Source organism: Vidua macroura, chromosome 2 (assembly GCF_024509145.1).
Source record: "Vidua macroura isolate BioBank_ID:100142 chromosome 2, ASM2450914v1, whole genome shotgun sequence".
Lineage (NCBI taxonomy): Eukaryota > Metazoa > Chordata > Aves > Passeriformes > Viduidae > Vidua > Vidua macroura.
In genome coordinates, this window is record NC_071572.1 from 98542025 (window position 1) to 98558809 (window position 16785).

At 41.2% G+C, this 16785-nt stretch overlaps 1 protein-coding gene across 1 annotated transcript in view; it reads right to left on the reverse strand.

Moving 5' to 3' along the window:
- FAM124A (family with sequence similarity 124 member A) overlaps positions 1 to 16785 on the reverse strand; it is a 36754-nt gene that overhangs the window by 9376 nt on the left and 10593 nt on the right. Inside the window, exons 2-3 of the mRNA XM_053971095.1 lie at positions 16592 to 16623; positions 460 to 1199 (exon numbers count right to left, since the gene is read on the reverse strand). Coding sequence (XP_053827070.1) covers positions 460 to 1199; positions 16592 to 16623 — 772 coding nt within the window. The remainder of the gene's footprint in view (positions 1 to 459; positions 1200 to 16591; positions 16624 to 16785) is intronic.

Sequence of the window (16785 nt, forward strand, 5' to 3'; positions counted from 1 at the left end):
AGTGATGCTAGAAAATAATGAGTACCATCAGGACTTCTGCTTGTCTTATATAAAAGTCTCATAACTGAGGGCTATTTTAAAACTCCATGTCAGTTCTGTGCCCATACTTCTTATAAAATTACACTCACCAGCCATGATTTCTGCACTTGGGCTCATAATTCCTTCTCTCCTCATTTTTTAAAACTGCTATCTTATCTCACATCACTCTTAGCATAAACCGAGGTTGACTGATATCTGGCTAACATCATTCACTGCTTTGGTGATCAGTTACGCAATACAGCAAGGGGTTTCAAGTTATTTTTTCAGCAGTACTGTCCTGGCTCTTGCTCCAAGGATAGAGCAAAAAAAAATCCAACCAACCAACCAATCAACCAACAAAAGGGCAACTCTCAGCGCAGGGTAAGCTTTCCTGCACAAAACCAAGAAATGTACTTCTATTTCCCTGTGTACTGAGTTTACCTGCAAAAGGATCCTATTTCCATCGTGGTCTTCAGTCTGCCACCTGCCTTCACTGATGGGGCTGCAAGGGTTGGGTAAGAGAGGCACAAGCTGCCCCACATCTTTTACTCTGAACTCCAGCACAGCTGACTCTGTCCTCACTGGAACTTGTCCCTTTGGGAGTTTTTTTAAAGAAAACTGAATGTCTATTTCCATGTTAGAATAGACAGGAAAAACACAGAAGTCTGCTTTTTTCTGACACATTGGTCTTTTCAGTATTAACTCATACAATTTCAAAATGTCCACAAAATTCTCATTCCTGCAGTATATGGTGAAGCGGATCATCTCCTTCCCGTAGTGCACTGGGCGAATGGCCCACAGAGGAGTCTCTGGAGCCAAAGTGTAAAAGTCTTGGCTGCATGGCATGTAAGGGAGGAATTTCCCATGCATTAGCTCTGTGTGGTGGTAATGCCAAGGTGGCCGCTGAAAAGTTTCATGGAGCTGCAAGATGGGTTCTTCTCCATACTCCTCCTGCAGGAACAGAATGACAGCAAGGGCTGGCTGAGAAACACCAGCCTTGAGCGGCTTCCGGCGCTTCCTGGGCACTCGTCTTTCTGAGACCCGAAACAGCTGGAGGTCTGGATGGATCCAGGCTAGAAGCTTATCAATGGCCTGCTGAAGAGTCGTGGATTCACCTGGGTCTGTAATAATATGTACACTAACAAGGAATGGGTCTTGTATGCCTTCCACAGAAAGTTCACCTGAAATATTAAAAAAAAAAAGTCCTTTAAGATTTGCAGCTAAGTTACAACACTTAGGTGACTCTTAGAGGAGAAACAGTCTACTCAGTCACAGTGGGCTTGTCTTTTTCTCCAGCTCTCTGAATCTCCTTGTAGTAAACAACAACAAAAAAAGTACAGTGATATAGCAACCAAGAAAATAATCAGAAGGCAGAGAAAAGTTTCATCAAGCATACCATAAGAGCTGCAGTTTCTTTGAGATAGCATCCAAAAGATGCTAGTCAACATGCATTTATTTCTTAGAAAAGACCTGTTCCATACAGTTGAGAGGTAGGAAAGACAAAAATACTGGTGTGGAATGGAGGTGTAAGGGACATTAATGATGTGCAGAATGATAAGGGTAGAGAGTGTTCATGCCATCTTACTTTCATTTTTGCCAACTGGCCCAGGGCATAGAAATCACACCATTGAATTCTACTCTATCACCCTGACACTGGAGTTTTACACACAGTTAAGTGTTTTATGTCCTGGAGGCAACTGTTCTAGTAAGTAAGGCAATGTTTGTAGGGAAAGGTAATATCTTTTATTAGACCAACTGATACAGCTGGTAAAAAAAAAAAAAAAAAAAAAAGCAGACAAGCCTTCAGAGACACAGGTCCTTCTTTAGGAAAATATATTACTTGTCCCTACAAATCCTACACGGTTTATTTCTTCAGACTATCAGGACTGTAATACTACTGCTTCAAGGTTTTCTTAAGATTAGGGAAGACCTGTAAAGGGAGGAGGCACAAAAAAATTACATTAGGGGAAAAAAGAAACCTCTAGTTAACCTTGGCAGTGTTCAGAGGGGCACTATCTCTTGTTTGTCCCTGGAACGTCTTTGAGAGCCCAGCAGAGCAATGGCTGGGTAGAGGTCTAGGGAGAAATTGTTACTTTGTTCTGCTGGAGTTATATGCCAAAAAAGAGGCATGGTGATCCAAGACAGTTTAAAAAATTAATCAAGTAACCTTGATATTTTTGCTGAAATGGTTCCCCTTGTGTGGTATTCTGAAACCACCTCCGTGTCTGAGACCCTGAGTTTGGGCACAAAGCCTAAATGTGAGAAGCCTTAGAAAGACTTCCCAAGCTTTTCATTGTGCAGACCACATTTAATAAGGGGATTGTCTCAAAGGCTATTCCCCCTCCTATTAGCAATCAGTACAAACCTCTCCCTCCTCCCTCCTGGCATCAGAACAACATTCTTGTGATACTTCACCAATTGCTTTAATGGAAAAGCAGCTTTGTGCGAGTAGTGTATTTTAGTTGTCTTTCAATATAGAACAGCTGCAAGACCCAGAGAAAATTTAGATGCAACTGCATAGCTTTGCAGACAGAGATGACTGGTAAACACGACATCAGCCTCAATTTAGAAGCTGCAGAAAGATATGGTATGCAGAGCAAATAGCAAGCATGCATCTTGCCTAGGGGAAATAAAGAAAAACTATGTAAATAATCAGAAATACAATTACAGCAGAGTTCTCATATCTCTGCATGAAATGGGTGATGTGGAGTGACTTTGTCAGATATGTAATGGAAGTAAAAAAAATTGAAGCAAAAATAAAAATGGGGACAGTATGTTGCAAGAGGCTTTGCTGTGGCAATCATTACTGGTAGGTAATTCTTTGAGATACCCCCTGTGGGTAGTTGCAGTGTGGGAGAAAGACAAAAGGGGTGTGGGGAGAGGTCCTCCTGTGGTCCTCTACATCAGACAGCAGAACAGGAAGGAAATAAATTGCAGAGGCTAGTGATCTAATAAAACCTGAAACCTGATAATGATGCAGTCATTCATTTTCTAAGGCTTTTCTAAGGCTTCTATTTCTAAGGAATAGAAGATGTTCAGCTTTTTTCTCTCTCTGATTCCTTTGTTACCCAAATGCTATCAAAGCCTGCAACAAGTGACAGGCTTGATATTTATGCATATAAATGACTGCAGTTCTGAAAGAAGCCTGGGTACAACAATGTGAAGCACAGAGCCATCGCTTCTGTCAGCTTCTTGCTCTGCATTGAAAAAAAAATCTCTGAGCACGGCTTTTCTACCCTCCTGTTGCTCAGCATGGTGCATGGACACTGAATGGCTGAAGCATTTTTCAGAAGTGGAGCCTTGTGGGAGCCAGTGGCAGCATTAGTATTCTGCAGCCATCGCTGCCTGTGCCCATCAGCACCAGATGCTCACAGAACCAACCTCAGAGGCACAGCACAAAGCCATCCTTAGTAGCCAGAGTTATACAGAGCAGAGCAAATCATCTCTTCTTTTTGAGCTAGCAGCAACTATGTGAGTGCAACAGATCAGTACGGAAAGAGCTTCAGTCCTATTTTATGTTAGCACAGATGATTTAACAGGTTTCATTATGTGGCTTCTGTGCTTCTAAAATGGTAGCCCTTTCTGTTTGGGCAAGAAAAAGAGAAACTTAAGCAGAAATATGAGCAAGGAGAAACCTTCCCTCAGAGTTGCAAATTGTTTCTATGTTGCTAACAAGTCTTTTTCCTTCATCTGACAAAGGAGGAGGAGAAACAACACCATTTCTCATGACACAGTTCAATTTGCCCCGGGGCAAATTGTTACAGAAGCAAATGAAAGGTCTGCATATGTATTAGCCTTCCTGTGTTACTAGTTAATCCCACAGAAAATATCAAAATGCTGAGGCATCTATTTGAAAATGAGCTTCACAGTTCTCACAGCTATTACATTTTTTCTCTTCCTATGACAGAAGTGCATTAGGTCTCTCTGAGTTGGCAAAGCACTAACTTTGCTAAGAGGTAACTACTACCAGGAACAAAAAAGTATTTTATAATTCTAAACTTTTTACTCCTCTGCTCAGTAGTATTAACCACCCATGAGAGGTTAAAGCAGTCAGTCAGCCCAAATGCTGTGGAGCTGTTACTCTTCATTTATTAAAGCTGGGAGTGGAAGGTGGCCCTGATATTCTATGATTGTATAGGTCCTTCTGTACATATTATTTTTATTTTGTTGCTGATGTGGTATTGCTGAGCCGAGATAAAAGAAAGTCCTGCAAAGCAGAATGGCAGTCCAGCCCTGTGGTTCTTCCTGCCCAGAAACCAGGACATTTTCATCAGTAAGACAATCTGAAAGAAAGCAGTTGGTCTTGTCAAGTCTGCCTGTGCCAACTACCTAATTTTGGTGACTTCTCTGAAACTTAAGTTGCCTGGGCTTGGGGACAAACAGGACAGGTGGATTTGACAGTGCTGGGTTAACAGTTGGACTCGATCTTAGAAGTCTTTTTCAACTTAAATAACTTTATGATTCTATGATCTAGTGACACAAATACCCATGGGTGAACAGCCACCACCCCTGAGAGGTGCCATAAGGACTCAGGGATCACTCTTGCTGGCTGGGAAGGCAGGGCTCCTGACCCAAGGCAGGCACAAGTGGGTGTAAGGTCAAGACAGCAACCCCAGCAGCTGGGAAGCAGCCAGACTCATCTGCAGATACGGAGAACTAGATCTAACACTCCTTCTCCCTGCAGTATGTATGCATTTAACTTTAATCCACACAAGAGGCAAAATGTTCCTAGAATTTTCTTCCACACCACCTGCATAATCCTAGGTTAGAGAAGTCTTCCTCTTTCATTTGCTTTTTGACCCTAGGTCTCTTGCACACCTTGCTCAAGCAAAACTCTGGCCATGACCTGGCTGTCTGGTCCCTCTTTTACACTGTGACATACCCAGGTTTCATTCCCTCTGGAGGTGTCCTGAGCAAAGACCCATTCCTTCTCATGGCTGTGTTCCAACTACTTTTTTATTTCAGGAGAAGTCACCACCTTCAGCAGTCTTGATGAGATCTGATTTTGCAGGCTTCTCCAGTGGACTAAACTCATCCCATAGCAGAGCTTAGGAAGAATTTAAATAGCTGTCTGCCTGAAGTGTCTCTCCTCACCCTGTGCTGGTGAAACAAAGGGCGAACCTAAAGACCTCTCAGACTTACCAGGATTTATTTAATGAAGAATTACCTACAGGGCCAAGAAAACCTGGTAAGTTTGGTAAGATGGGATTGAATTTATAATGAAGTGAGATTTTAGGCAGACTGGTTCCTGGTCCTGGTTTTGCATGTGAAAAAGCATTTCCAAACAGTGGCGGACATTTTCAATTTTCTAGCCATGTACACTTTCAATCTTCTGTCCAGGAAACACAGAGGAAATACCCAATCTAAATATACTTGACAATTTTTTTTTCTGACCAGAAATATTGCATTGAGAATCAGAACACTGGAACACAAACTTCCTTTTTTATTTTCCGCTGTAGCATGCGGATTCACAATTCATGAGAATCAACACCTGACCCTGTCTTATGCCGTACAGACCAGATTCCTCTATTGCTACATCAATAAGATTTCAAATTCCATTTGCCCAAACCATTTGCATGATGCAGTACCAGAGGTGTAAATCAGGCAACAGGAGCAGTTCAGGGTGAATTTGCCAAGCTTCTGAACTGTAAGCCCCATCAAGCAGTACTTCATTATCGAGAAATTACTGCTATTAGGAAGTAATGAAATAATTCAAAGCCAAACATTACAAAACAGCATATTTATTCACTGTTAATCAATCAAAATATTTCAACTGTGGGAATGTAAAATAATCCCAAACAGTGTATAAATAATGTCAGAATAAAAAGGCACTATAATATTATATTTCCAATTAAATTTTCCCAGGATTGCAGTTGCACAGAAAGTTATCAGTACTTCCCTACTTTGATCACATTGCAAAACACAAAGAAATGTCAAAACTGTAGCATTTCTCAGTGAACAGGACCTTCACATTTTATCTGAGTCCAAGGCAAGAGTGATCCTTTTATGTGTACTAATTGAAAGGCTCATTGAAAGTCAGAGGCTATTTTCACAAACAAGGAGCATTGCTTTATGGGCAGCTGCAACAGAAGCAGTAACTGGACACCTCTGGCAGCAGAACCCACCGCTAGGTTGGTCATGTTTTGATGAAGTATGCAGCATCAATAATCTTTGAACAAGCAGGATGTGACAGATTCACCAGCTCCTCCATTCTCTTTCCCTGCTGTTTAATAGCATCTGACAAATGCAGGGCTACTGGATGATGTGCTTCTCAGCTTGCCCTGCTTTGCACCCCACCTCGAACTCAGGAAGGATGTTCAGAAGCAAGAAGAAAGGGGATATTCTGCACAGCACAGTGCCAAGAGAAGAAACCTCTTTCACACTCCTTTCAGAGCATCATTTTCCTGCAGTTGAATGTTCTACAACGCTCACTTCTCAATCTGTGCTAAGAAAGCATAGACAATGCACAGAAGGCCAGCACACACAATGCAGAGACAAGCACAGTAAAATGGTCAATCTGCTCCTCCAGTAGCTGAAAAACAATAAGAAAAAAACCCTGAGCAAAAAAAGAAAGCTCAAAATCAGGCCCATTATCTCTCTGATGGAGATAAAAAGCCATCTCTGGTACGTTAATATGAACAGTCTTACAAGGAGTCATTATTACCCTTAGAGTACAGCACTGCAGCCAGTCCTGAGGGAATAAATCTTGTCAACAACCAACACTTAATGCCCACAGAGGCCCTGCATGACCAAGCAAAGGCAATGGCAGATCTAAACATGTGGTACCTTTGCTGTTAGATGGTAAAACGTCTGCTGAAAGTACCCACTGTGCTCCAGCTCCAGTGAATTTTCATCCCTCCCTCGTCAGTTATCTTCTCCTGACCTGCCCAGGGGTAACTTTACATGATCAATTTAAGCTGCTGTTGAAAGGGGCCATCTCACACTCTTCACCTCTCCATGTACTCCTGCTGCCTTCCCTTCTGCTGGCCTGGGTGCTTGCATAGCTACATTTCTTAAGCTGATAATGCAACAATACCTGGCACTCCCATTTGCAGTCAGATGGTCTGTGGTGCCATCTAAGCCCTCTTCAGAGCCATGTGACCCTCATCTCCTTCACAGGAATCACAACTTTTGTGGCACAGAGTCCTCCCATGGAAGGTTATGGACCTGATGGATGTCCCTCTAGCACACGCCTGGCTGTCCTGGGCTCCTTTTGTAGCCCAAGGTGAGAAGCAGAGTCAAACCTCAGATAAGGCCCATCACTCTCCACTGTACACACTTCAATCTTGGGTGCCTAATCTGTGTGGGCCTACACACATTATCTTATTCAAGGACATTATCTTGCTGTACTCCTTGTCCACGAATGAGAAGTGGTTTTGTGGTAAGTGTTATGGAAGAAAAGCTCCTGAACTACATGATGATCATGTCTTTCATTGCATCCTCCAAAACTTCTTCGACTCCTTTAGTAAGGCTGCTGACTGTCCATACCAAGGCAAAGAGTCAGAGTCACTCCTTAGGGCACAGATACGTTCTCAGCCCCCATTTTCCTCGTCTCTTCATTCACAGTACTGCAGATTTCTCACCAATCCCCTCACTACCTGGCAGCTAAGGAACAGCTCATGCTTGGCATAAAAGGATGTGTGTGTTGCCTGTGGGCTGACTGTCCAGCTGCAGGTTAGGAAAAGGGGTAACTTGAACTCCTATTAGCACTTGTTCTCCCTCTTGTCCCAGTGTATTTCGTTCAGCTCAAATGAAACCTGTGGGAAGTTAGTGTCTCTGTTAAGAAAGATGGCACAAGTTCACATTGTATTTCCCTTCAAAGACAGGCTAAAAAGAAAGGATGAGAGTGCCATATTGTGTTTCTGGATGTGTAATCCCATGAGCCTGACACTTTTTACTGGGTGTGTGTATTCCACCCAGGCTTTATGGAGCCTGGAGGCATGTCAAAGCAGAGGCTATGCTTATTGTATATTAAGTACCCAATGGAAAAAAGGACTCCCAGCTCTGAGAAGACAGTGTATGGGATCTTCATGAAAACAAACTTAGGAACATACAGTGGGTGCTTTCACACCATGGTTACAAGCAAGTAAACTGCTTGGCACTTCCTTACAAACACCCTGTAAGATGATTTTTCTGCATATGTTCTGGGCTTCTCCATGAGCTCTTTATTTTGGCTGCCTGGTGTTCTCCCCCAAAATATGATGCTTGAACATTATGTTACATTGTTAGAAATAATCAGAATTTCAATTTAAAAACCCAACAGCTTTATCATCTACTTATCCTCTGGAGAGCACTGAATATTTCAATACTCTCCTCAACTAGAGATAAGGATCATAGTTCTTGGCAAGAACCCAGACACTGATATTTGGTATAAATACCAGATTCTGTAGAGAGCTGCAACGTGTAATTCAATTACAAGTTGTGTGTGTAATTCAATTATTATGTAAATAAATTACTACATAATAAAACTCCCATCAGCAACCACTAGTAAATCAAAAGCTGTAAAAAACTGCATCCAACACCATAATTTCCAAAGTCCTCTGATTATAGGCATTGTGTCTTCTCCAAATTCCACTCCTGTGAAAAGCTGAGATTTTCAAAAATGTGGTTTTTATAAAAGGGCAGAAAGAACACTGCCTTAAAAAAACTCGCACAAAACACTGCACACTTGAGCAGCTAACAAATTCAGTCCAACAATGAGCTCCATACCACACACAATGTACTTTAGTTAACTTAAAGTGTGATTTTATGATGGGCTTAAGACAATTTAAGACTTTACTGCTGGCACTCTTCCCCCTGCTATTCTCAGCTAAGTGTTTCCAGCGCTTCCCATTTGTCAGGTCTAGATGCAAGTTGAAAGAGCTTGCTGAACATACTGAAAAGAAACTCTCAGACTTCAGGAATAATAAGGATTGTGTCTTCTGGTGGCAGTCAGAAAACTAGTCTGGCTAAAAATGTTAAATTTCAGATAGATCTCTTTTAATCAACCTGTGCTTTTGCACAAATCTTCCTGGTATCACAAAGATATGGCAGGGAAAGCCAGCCAGAGAGAAGGCAGAAGTCACACCAAAACATCCACACTGAAGAAACAACCAAAGACAATATGGGATCAAACCCCGAGGCATGGCCGAGCATTGCCATGTTTGTGTCTCTGTAGACAATGAACAATATCAACATTACAGCAAACGACCCATTTCAGACTTGGCAGCTGACAGCAATGTGTGGCTCAAAAGATCTCCCCCCTAGCAGCTGATGGAAAAGGGAAGCAGGAATAGAAAGCATGCTTCGTTGTCTGTGCTCCATCCTGGTCCCCTATGATAGCAACCAGAAGTCACCTGGTAAACATTTCATGAATGTGTCATAAATTATAGATACAATTTTTTCTCCCCAAAACTATGAATCAACAAATGTTGTACCAACAAAAAAACAAGGCGGACAGAGGACATCTACTGCTCTAGAACGTGGCATGCACTATTACCAAATGCCCCGGTTTCCACTGAGCGTGCATAGACAAATAGTATTTATTTATTTTTAAAAATTCAGATGAAAGTACCCCACAATAATGTACTATGGCCATGAGGAGACTAACTGTTGGCATTGGCAACATTCACTAGAAACTGCCTTAATAGCTCCAGCCTTCACAAGTGTTTTGTTATTTGACCCGGTGACTCAGATGGCTTTCCCTGTTCTACCCCAACTAGTGCCTCTGAGTCAGGAGTTGCCATGGGACAGATTTACTTTTTTAGCTTCCCTCTTTGGGCTTTAACAATTCAGACAGACATAGCAACAATTTCCAGATCATTCTCATCACTGTACCAGCTGAACTTAAGAGTGCCAAGATCTTTCCTGCAACCCATTTCTTAGGGCTAAAACACCCACTAAATGGCTGCCTAGCTCCTTGTGGTTTTCTGGGACAGCAGCAGTAACACTTCCACAGGGGGAAATCTAACCCACATCACCAAATAATCCAATTTAACTTTCTCTGACATATTTCCTGTAAGATTTTACTACAACTGTATGGCACTCAATAGCTCAGTGTCTACCAAACATTTCCTATGCTCCTGAAATATGCTTGGATTATTAAAAATGAGGATGTATTTGGTTACATGGTTTTGATTATGACTATATGGCCTTAAAAAAAGAAGCTAGAAAAAATTTACATTGTCATCCATACACTTTATTCTTTTTTAATAACTAGTCCAGTTTTCATCTGCTGTATCTGTATGACAAGAAAAAAAAAAAACTGACTGGATGTGGTCAGAAAAGAGTATACAAACCAACTGCAAACAATGTTTTGATAACTCTGGTCCAGTTTAGAGTACACTTGCACATCCTTGATACAGAAATCCCAAGCTAGCACCAAGCCAGTAGAAAGTAATTAAGCCATGGGACACACAGCTTGGCACACGCTAAATGATTCTGAAGAGTGAAACCGAATTTAACAAAAAACAGAGATACACAGGTTACTCCAAGACAGACAAACTTGAACAGGAACCTCAGTCTTAACAAGGGCAATACTATGTTTGTGGTCAACACCACTTGGAATGCAAAAATCAAATCTAGGTTTGATTTCAAGTTACGCATTCGTCTGTGCATGTCCTTACACATGGCTGCGCCTCATCACTAGAAGTGCCTTCCAAGCTCAACTCTCTGTAAATCAGCACTGTACTTTTCTATCCTGTATGCAAGCATTTGGTCCTTCATCGCAGGAATCTGATGACAAGCAGTTACATAAATGTTTTGCACAGCCAAAGACCGCTAGGTTGCACGTACCAGTGACATTTTCCTTCTTCACCCTGCCACAGTGGGAGTCAGCATTGCATTTTAACCCCGGCACCATAATACGAGCCAGGCAAGATATTCAGAAGATGTATCATATTTTCCACAGCTTTATTTTCCACAGGAGCTGACACTTCAGATTTCATTACTATATAAAACACCTGAATTTGCAACACTGACAGATGCTGCAGGCTAAGACTCTACATGATTTGGGTCCAATTTCCTCTTGCATTTTTCCTCATACTTTAATTAGTCTTAGTTTTATAATAACACCTTCTGGAAATGCAGTATGATACTGGCAAGCCTGTTGTAAATTGTTTTTATAATTGTATTTAATACAGTTTATTGCCAGCCATTGTAAAAGCATCTCTGTTCTCTATGGAAATAAGAAACAATATACTACAGTGTATCTTTGTACAGCAATAAAAGAATATAATTATATCCTTACGCTCATTAAATTAGGTTGTTTGGAGAACGAAGATACCCAGACCCGCAGATACCCAGTGGGTCAGAATCAGTTAGAACTAACCTAACTTAAAGCAGGCAACTATATTACGGAATTCAAGCTTTGTGACAGATTTTTCAAAGCCAAAATCAGACCCACTCCTCTTCCTGATGCTGGTTAATTTTCATCACCTTTAACAGTTCATTGAAGACAGATTTTGAAATGATACACAACAGGAAGCCATTTCTCCCTGTGCTTTTGTTACAAGGCATCTTGTGGTGGGTTGACCCTGGCTGGACACTTGGTGCCCACCAAAACCACAGCATCACTCTCCTCCTCAGCTGGGCAGGAGAGAGAAAATTTAATGAAAGGGTTGTGAGTTAAGGACAGGGAGAGATCAGTCACCACTTACTGTCATGAGCAAAACAGACTTGATTTTGGCAAATTAGTTGAATTTATTACCAATCAGAATCAAAGTAGGATAATGAGAAGTGAAACAAATCTTAAAAACACCTTCCTCCAGCCCTCCCTCCTTCCTGGGATTAAGTTTATTCCCTATTTTCCACCTCCTTCCCTGCAGTGGCACATAGGGATGGGAAATGGGGGTTACAGTCAGGTCATCGCATTGTTTCTACTGCTGCTTCCTTCTCAGGGAGAGGAGTCCTTCCCCTGCTCCAGGGTTTATCTCACTGAGAAGTCCCTCCCATGGGAGAGAGTCCTCCATGAACTTCTCCAACATGAGTCCTTCCCACAGGCTGCAGTTCTTCCCAAACTGCTTCAGTGTGGGCTCCTTCTGTGGAGTGCAGGCTTTCAGGAATGGGCTGCAGCATGGGCCCCCCATGGGGTCACAAGCCCTGCCAGCAAACCTGCTCCAGCGTGGGCTCCTCTCTTCAAGGCTCTGCAGGTTCTGGCAGGAGCCTGCTCTAGTGTGGGCTTCCCACAGGGTCACAAGCCTGGGGAGCTGATGCAGATGACACTGACAAAATATTAACCAAACCTTGAACAAATCGCCAAAGATCTGAATTTATACCAGCATAGGAACAGAGTATCAAATAGAGCATTTATTAAAAAGAAACATGTGCAGTAACCCATATATTTTATATCTGCCAAAATAAACTTTCTTGTGTTCAATTTCTAGAACCAGAAAGTGGGTGAAATTCCATGGGCTAGGGACATGGGTATGTGCAACATGGAAATAAAAATTTTAATACCCCAGCTCTCAGGTTTACCACAAAAGAATATGAACACCCTACAAGGACTCGATTGTTTTCTAGCTGCTAAAGGAAAGGCAGGGGAGCAGGGGAAGGTGAATTACCAGCTTTCCACCTGCAACGCAGGTGAGTGGCAAGCTCTTTACCTCACTGAGAAGCACAACCTGAACTACTGCATGCTACTGGGTTCTACAATTTCAAATGCTCCAAACTCTTCTAGAAACTTGCATCTTATCCCCATAGGGCCATTTTTATATTTCATTTACCAGCTTAGCTGGACCAGTACAAATGTGTATCCAGGCAGCTACCTGACTGCCAGGCTAAAAATGGTTAAGGAAAAAAAAAAATCATTCACTTCCACAATTATTTCTAAGACAACCTATTTATATTGGTTCCAGGTCTGACTACGTGTGAAATACTTCAAATCATAGAATCATTAAGTTTGGAAAATACCTCTAAGATCATTGAATCCAATCATTAACCCAGCATTGCCCTGTTCACCACTAAACCATATCCTCAAGTGCCATGTCCACACAGTTCCAGGGATGGTGACCCCACCACTCTTCTGGGCAGCCTGTTCCAATGCCTGACCATATTTTCAGTGAAGAAATTTTTCCTAACATCTAATATAAACTGCAATTTGAGGCCATTTGCTCTTATCCTTTGTGAATATTACAAATGACAAAAGTCATGTTTCAAAACATCCATTTCTGGTTTGAGTCATTCTGAAGAGCCATTTTCATCAATGCAAAAATTAAGCAGAAGAGGCAATAAGCATCCCCCACCAAAACTCCTCCTCCCTAGTTGAAAATCATCTCTGAAACACATAGCTCAAAGCAATCTGAAGATAATTAAAATTATGATGTATGGAGACTGTTGTCTATTATGCCAATCAACACTAATTAATTATTTCTTTCTGATTCTAACTGTCTGTATCCATATGCCACTTATGGTCTTCATATTTTGGCATTATGTACTTCAGGTAAAGTCCCTTCTTTGGGTGTAAAGTGCCTAGCACAATTCTCTCTCATATAGTATTAGGGATTTCTAATGGTAATTGAACACCATAATTGAAAAGGTAACTGAAAATATGAGGAAAATGAAGGTTAATACATTTCCCAGATTAATGAAGAGCACACCAGTAGGCAAAATATCCCAACAAGACAAAGCACTCTTCCTCCTAAAGAACAAAGGAAAAAGTAACTACATACACCAGCATTCAGGTAGAAAAAAAAAGAAAAGGCATTCCTCTTCACTGAAATCATACTGCTGAACCTTTGAAAGCTGTAATACCTCCAGATGCATCATTCTGCAGACAGGTTTGTGTGACCTTTTTATTCAACTCAGTAAGACAAGGCCAAGTGGCACAGTTACCCTGACAACAGCCAGAGCCAGTGCAGCAGGCACCCGCTGCCTTTTCTTGCCGAAATACACATGCTCTGCAAACTTTGTCACTCTTCCCCAAATTACCTGCTGTACAAACCCACATTAGATGAATGCTGCCAGTAAAAGGCATTTTTGGTTGTCTGAAGCTGGGACACAAGGGCAAAGAAGACAAGAAGTGAGAGGCTGCCTAAAACCCAAGGTCCAACCGTTCCACCAGGCAGGGCTTTGAACTGCTGAAGCACTACACTGACCACAACAGCTGCTGCCTTGTGCTCAGAGAAAAAAAGTACTAGAAATAAACACAGAATGATCCTGCCACTGCCATTTAGCAGCCAAGGAGGTTTTACTTCTGATTTGGGGGCTCTGGAATTCCTGTACAACTTTGCATTGCTGCAAAGTCCTGCAGTTTGCTCAGCTACTGTGATAGAAACTGTAGTTGATCCACCTGCTAAGTCTTTCTTAACTTGTTCTTGGCATGTCTGTGGAAAACCATTGTCCAGTGGCCTAAATCCAGAAAGTGAAAAGATTATTCATTTGTTTGTTAAACACTGAAATTGGAGCCTCACTGGTACTACCAAATAGGACCCCCGTAAAACCAATTTAGCCTGTAATCCTTTTGTTTAGATAAACTCCATTAGAACAGGGGCTTCAGGTGAAGCAGCTGCAGGTAATGGAGATTCTTTCCTTCTTAATTTACAACACCTTACTTTGTGCTACGCTAGGGCCTAACAGCATAATTGACTAGACTGCTTTCTGTACTGTGAATGACTGAATCTTTTCCCCAAAGAAATTAAAAGTTCCAAATCACCTTTTTTTTTTCAATCTCTCTTCTCCAACAATCTTTCTTTAAAATGCATTACATACCCACTACCAGCCTCTGACATGAAAGTATTTCTATTTTACTAAAATTCTTGTATGTAACTGCTTCTGTTACTGATGCAGTGTCTGACCAAACCAACCACACAAACCCCTCAAAAGGCAAAGCTAAATACTGCTACTCGTGAAGCTGTATCACTGTAATTTGCCTTGGAAGCAGAAAAGAGAAAGAAGGAGACTTTTCTGTCTCCTGAACTTGTGTGTCTGCTGGAATGATAATACCTCCTTGTACTGACAAATTACTGGTGTTGAAACACAACTGCAATGGCCACATACACAGCACAGCAGTGGCCAGCACGACACTGAGCAGGCCATAGATAACATGACACACTGTAGCTGCCACGTAACAAAAGATTCATTCCCCTCAGAAATACCTCATTTAATAAAAACCAAGGCTTACACATGTAATTTGCTACCTTTATTTGTAAAATGTGCAGCAGCCATGCAAAGTTTTTAAGGGATTCAAACCAAGTTTTAAAATGAGAAATACTCTACTTGCACCTTGTCTTTTAAATTAATCTACCTCCATTAAGCAAGTAATGCTTAATCCACCCAAAAAGTGGAGGAAGTTGGCAGCATATTCCCCAAACCATCATCTGAAGTGAGCTGAGAGGGTGGCGTGACACACATCTGGTGTAATCAGGCAAATCCAATATGCTTTCACTATCACAGAGAAGCTGATTGCCTGGATTTTGCCTCCCAATCATTTAAAAAATTATGCCTGACAATGAGAATCCAGAAATCTATTTAAACAACAGAATTGAGGAAAAAGCTGCACTAAATTATCTCTTTTTTAGACACACACACACTGAGCAGATGGAGGAAACACAGCGAGTTCCTTGCTAGTCACATCAACTCAGGAGTCAGACATTACGAATGCTGTCTCATCCAGCTCTTGTTGAAATCAATTAAAGCCCTTCAGTGAAGACCACGGGAGATGGAAAATAACCCTCTCCACACTTCAGCCAGAATGTGTGAATGAGAAAAAAACTGACAGCTTTCTTCCCCTCTGATTTTCATGGTGCTTACAGATCCAGATTATAAAACACAACTTGTCATCTTGGAATTTTTGATGTGCTTGCTTGGCATAAATAAAGCTCATGTCTATGTGTAAATCAGGAAGACAGACATCACTTTGCACTTGGACAAGGAGAGATACCAGCAGTCATGCATGAATAAGCATTCTTGCATTTCAAAGTGCTGCGGATGCAGTGTGTACTACAACTAAGGAAGTAGATGGAGTGAAAAAGTGTTCCTCGTTGCTTAAAAAAAATCATCATTTTGCATTGGTGAAAAATAAAGAAAAAATAATCCAGACACAGGAATTTTTCTTTTATCAGTTGGATAACCTGAAAATCAACTGGCATTGTAAATATCTAGAAAGACTGTGGCACTTACTAGAGCATCTACCATCTCTGAAATAAAAAACTGACTTCACTAGAGATTCTCTGAAGTGCTTTGTTGGCATCAGCTTACAATAAACATTCAATTATTCCTGCATTCCCAGCTCCAATGGCATTAATCACTGCAAGCAAACTCCTTTGGCCCAAGGGCCCATTCACACTGGCCCACACTGTGTCTATAGATTTTTGTTCTCATTTTGCCTTGCATCCTTGTTGAGTGCCAATATTTAGGACTTTACACATGGTTTGTATTTGGTCATAAATATTCTAACAGTTTAATTTTCTATACTGTTTCTAGACATAGATGCAAGAAGAGAAGGAATGGAGGCTTTACTGTGTCCAAGTGAACTCTGGCAATAATTCCAGGTTGATGTTAATAAATATTAGCAAGCATAATAAAAGAAAATATAATAATCCACTTTAAAAAAGAATCTCAAAGTTACTTTAAAAAAGAATCTCAAAGTTATACTTACTGCTGGTAGAGGACATTCGACTGTACTCAGACCTGCAAGACAAAGATTTTAATTAGAATGTATTAAATCTAGAAGAGATAATGAAAACATTACCAAAGCTAACACACAGTGCTTATTGAAATAGTTTAATGCCCATTTAGCATTATTTTTGTGCTAAGAGAATAACTAGAACAGGTTTTGAACACTGCTTCAGA